At 29.2% G+C, this 4696-nt stretch overlaps 1 protein-coding gene across 1 annotated transcript; it reads right to left on the reverse strand.

The window, feature by feature from the left end:
• Window positions 1-209: 209 nt before the first annotated feature.
• On the reverse strand, window positions 210-3555 carry LOC112719912 (protein NUCLEAR FUSION DEFECTIVE 4). The gene is made up of 2 exons (XM_025770650.3): window positions 2219-3555; window positions 210-1055 (listed from the first exon to the last, which is right to left on the reverse strand). Exons 1-2 carry the CDS (start codon window positions 3409-3411, stop codon window positions 620-622), a joined length of 1629 nt encoding a protein of 542 aa, XP_025626435.1. The 5' UTR covers window positions 3412-3555; the 3' UTR covers window positions 210-619.
• Window positions 3556-4696: the final 1141 nt, after the last annotated feature.

Here is a 4696-nt window from a genome sequence, read left to right on the forward strand (position 1 = left end):
AAAAAATCTTTTTTTTTTTGGTCAATGCTAATATACTATATATTTCATCTTTTGAAGTAAAACGACTTTGGCAATTGGCATATCCATTGAAATTTTAAAACATAAATTATATTGTTGCATATTGTTGTCATCATTTGCTATACAATAAATTCCAAGACAGCAGCTTCAAACCAAAAAAGCATACCATTTAATTATACTATTTAAAACTATATAATAAATTAATTAATTCACTACTATGCAAGAGAGTCAGTAACACTCGTAATATATGTACGATTTTTTGCCTATACATCATCATATATTCTAAAATACTACTCTATTATTTACTTAATTATCTAATACTACATCTTAACCTAAGATCGGGGTATAGTAGAAGTTACAACTTCTTCCCTTGGTTACATAATTAAAATGAAAATAACATAACACAAGGGCGATATATATTTAAAAATTGGTAAAACTAAATTTATGAATTAAAATATCAAAATTGCCTATAAAAAATTATGTCTCTGACAATTAAAATTGAAAACCTTTTTATTTTATTTTTAATAAAAAATTGTCATCGACATAATTTTTTAAGGGCAATTTTGATATTTCACCCCCCAATGTGTAAGTCTTTTTTTCACTATCTTTGTGAGTAAAATTTGCGTGTCCTAACATATAGTATGAGAGCCAAAAAAGTTCCAAGGAGACAAAAACAACTCCAAATTTTGAAAGTGTTAGCATAGCAATCCATTCCCATGCATTTGCCATGATTATTAATGTTATTACTATTATACCCTTCCTTATGGTAGAGAATAGCAGCCGAGTAACCAAAAATGAAGGACCCTATTGGAATGTTGGCAACAACAACGTTGTGATTCACCGAAAAATTCTTTGTTCCAAATAACTCAGTTGTGGTGGAGACAGCAATGGAAGTGATTGCTCCGGTGCAGACGCCAATGAGTGCAGTGCTGATGTAAAGTGAGATTTCGGTGCTGTTTTGTAACAAGAAGAATGCACATGACATTGGTGACATTAGTGCTACCATGCAAGCTGGCCTTGAAACTCTGGATTTTCCCCTGAAATAGAAATAATTAATTTAGTACTATTACAAATTTATAATATTTTATTTTACGGTTCTGCTACGTTACCAACAGCATATTTGCCCACTTCTGCCAACTCTTATTTATAATTGTGTTTTATGAAAGTGTGTTCGTGGATGTGTTTAATAAAAATGTCTTTTTTATAACTGTGTTTAATAGAAGTGTGTTTATAGATATATTTTTTGGATGTGTCTCTTTATATATGTATTTAAAATATATTAATTATTAGACACATCCACGAATATACTTCCATGAAACACAATTATAAATAAGAGTTGGCAGAAATTGACAGATAATATGTTGGTACCCTATCCTTTTTCTTTATTTTATTTGGCAATGTTTGGTATCTGTCTCATTGATGATGATGCACACAAATATTGGGATCTTGTAATTAATAAATTTATTTTGAAGAAGACAAGTTCTTATACATAAAAGAATTGGTTTTTCAATATCTAAAGTGGTTTTAGAAATTTGGTAATTAAAGGTGGATTTAGAAATTTGGTCTATCTAAATTTATTGATATAATACAAATTGGTTTTTCAATCACTCATCACATGTCATCACGATATTCACGGAATAGTGATTACAAGACCAAATTGATTTACAACATCAAATTTTGGAGGATTAAATTGAATTAATTGGAAATTAATAGATGAAATTGAGTCATAAAACTAAATTCGAAAGATCAATTTAATTAAATTAAAATTTTAAAGATTGATTTAAGTTACTTAAAAAATTTGGTAGACCAAATCAAGTAGTTACTTTTCATTATTTCTATAGTGTTATCATGAGGTACCTACCAAATACAAGTTTAGTTTTGAGATACGATATTTGAATATATAACTTATTTGTCATATATATCAACTTAATAGCAGATATTGTAAATTGTGAAATATATTATATGTATTCATTATTTGTCTTAAAATTTTCTAGTTTATTTGTCTTCATCAATCAATGTAGATCAACCAACACATCTGTGGTCATTATTTTCTACATTAAATGAGAATGTAAATGCAGTGGTTCTAGTTGGTGATACTATTACACAAAAAAAAAAAATAGAGATAAAGGGGAAAAGAAATGAAAAAAAAAAAAAAAGAAAATATTTCTAAAATTATAAATTTGTATTAATTAATTATTACCTGTGGAAATAGTCCATGAGAGATGGCATGAGTCTTCCAAAAAAACCAAAGGATGAAGACAAAGACACCAAAGATGAAGTGTTAGAGCTTCCTCTTGATTCAGCAATTTGTCCCAAGTTATTAAGAAAAACCAAACCAATTGTTGCACCAAAAAAGTACACAAAGAAATATAACCAAAAGTCTATTCTTTTGACCATCAAATTCACTCCAATTTCTTCTCTAACAACACACACTTCTTTTTCTTCTTCTTCATCACTCTCTTTGACTTCATCATTATTAGTATTGGTGATGTAATTCTCCTCTAGAGTGTAATGGTACACTCTAAGCTTCTCCCTATTTTCATGCCATGATTTAACTAATTGATTGATCTTGAATGAAATTGGAACCAATAGTGGCAAGAAAAGTGACACTAAGATACCAATTAAAACCCCAAGTGATGAAATTTTGCTAGACACAAATTCCAAAATACTAACCACAGCATAAATCCCAGTTGCAATTGTGATCACAAAAATCACACCAAACCCAATATAATAATCACTTGATGAATTTGATGTGGCTTTGGTTTGTCTAAGAATAGGAGCTACAATTAACCCTATTGCCAAGGGCAAAACAGAGTTTAGCAACAAAAATGCTCTAGCCTTGTTCTTTTGTGGTGAGAAAAAAGCATCAACAACATTGGTATAAACCTTAGCACTCAAACCTTGGTAACTAGTTGTGATTCCAACAGCTACTTGACTATGAGACAAGAAATTTCTTATTGTAACAACATAACAAACTGTGTTGATCCAACAAATGCTATTGCCAGCAAGGAAAGTTAGCAAGAAAACATGCCAATAAGAGAGATTTGAGATATGGTTAGTTAGGAAGAGATATTGAACACCATAACCAATGAGGCCAAGAGTTGAACCTATGATTAGAACAAGCCAAAGGGGAAGGTAGAGAGAAGCAAGGCCAGAGAACCAACCAAAGAGTTTTCCAGCATCTGAGGCAAAAGCAAGGTTGTTGAGTTGGATTTGGGAGATTGAGAGAAGCTCTTTGAGTTGGGAAGAGTATGCTGGAAAATTTGTGTTTGTTCCATTTATGGATTGGAGCCAAATTATTCCTACTAAACTTAACCATTGAAGAGTTGTTGATGATGATGATAATGAAGAAGAAGAAGTTGACGATGATGATGAAAATGAAGAAGAAGACATACTTTATGATGAATGAAGAAATTTTGATGAGAGGAAATTGTTCTCCTTTTTTGGTTTTTTGTACTATGCACTCCTAACAAGCTCTTATGAGGTGGTGGGAGTGTGAAGGCCTATATACACTTCTAAAGGAATTATTACTCTGCATGTCACCTTTTCATCTATAATGTGTAATATTTTTGGTACTAAAAATACTAATGACATATATATATATATATATATATATATATATATATATATATATATTATTTTTGTAATAATTATTAGAGAAAAGGACAAATAGGTCTCTGACCTTTTGTCCCGCAGACATTTTCATCCCTGACTATTGAGAAATACTTTTAAATTTTTGACCTTTACAAAACTTGGACGGATCAGTCCCTCCGTCCAAATGCCTCTGTCAGGGACTGATCTGTCCAAGTTTTGTGAAGATCAGGGACTTAAAAGTATTTTTCAATGGTCAAGGACAAAAATATTCGCGGGACAAAAAGTCAGGAATCTATTTGTCTTTTTCTCTAATTATTTATATTGAGATTTGTCAATAATTTTAATCATTTTAATTGATATCTTTTTTATATTAATATATGATTTAATAATTAAATATTTATTATGGCAGAAGATCCGTTAATAAATAACTAAATATTTTTTCTCTGAAGAAACGACAGCATGCATATCTCAAAAATACTGTTGGAATGTGCTATGCGTTTTGAAAATTATAGTTAAGACATAGGAGATAATTTTTATACTTCAAATCACATTAATTAAGCTATATTTTTCTATAAATATCAAGATGAATCAATAAAAAAAGGAATGAAAACAATATAAAAAGGAACTTGTGAGAAAAATTATAAAAAAAATTCAAAGAAAAAAGATTTCAAAAACAGAATAAAAAAAGAAATGTAAATATAAAAGAGACGAGTTTAAAAATCATTACTATAAAAAATAATTTGATCTAAAAATTTTAGTTAAATTTTTTTTTAAGAAGAGTCTCAAGAAATAAGTGAAACTAAATATTTTTTATATATAATTTTTTCACTATTTTATTTTATTTCAAATTTTTTTTACAAATCTAGCCTCTAATTTTTTTTTTAAATTTAGTTTTATATATTAAAACTAAAGATAGAAAGGGAACTAAAAGCTAGCGAATGGGGTATGCTAGTCCTACCGAAATCGAAGCATTGACTTGATAGACCGTTTTTTACGTTAGAGACCCAAATCTTTTCATAGCACAATTAGCTGTTGGTAAATATGCCAGTTATCACACATTGGAAATGGATTCTCTCTAGTTTTT

The sequence above is a fragment of the Arachis hypogaea genome, chromosome 11 (genome assembly GCF_003086295.3).
Source record: "Arachis hypogaea cultivar Tifrunner chromosome 11, arahy.Tifrunner.gnm2.J5K5, whole genome shotgun sequence".
In the NCBI taxonomy this organism is placed as follows: Eukaryota; Viridiplantae; Streptophyta; class Magnoliopsida; order Fabales; family Fabaceae; genus Arachis; species Arachis hypogaea.

Excerpts from the sequence above, each read along its gene's own strand:
- LOC112719912 (XM_025770650.3), bottom strand. The coding sequence starts at position 3,411 with ATGTCTTCTTCTTCATTTTCATCATCATCGTCAACTTCTTCTTCTTCA. Across the intron at positions 1,056-2,218 it reads CTCATGGACTATTTCCACAG|GGGAAAATCCAGAGTTTCAA; the intron begins GTAATAATTAAT and ends TTTCTATTTCAG.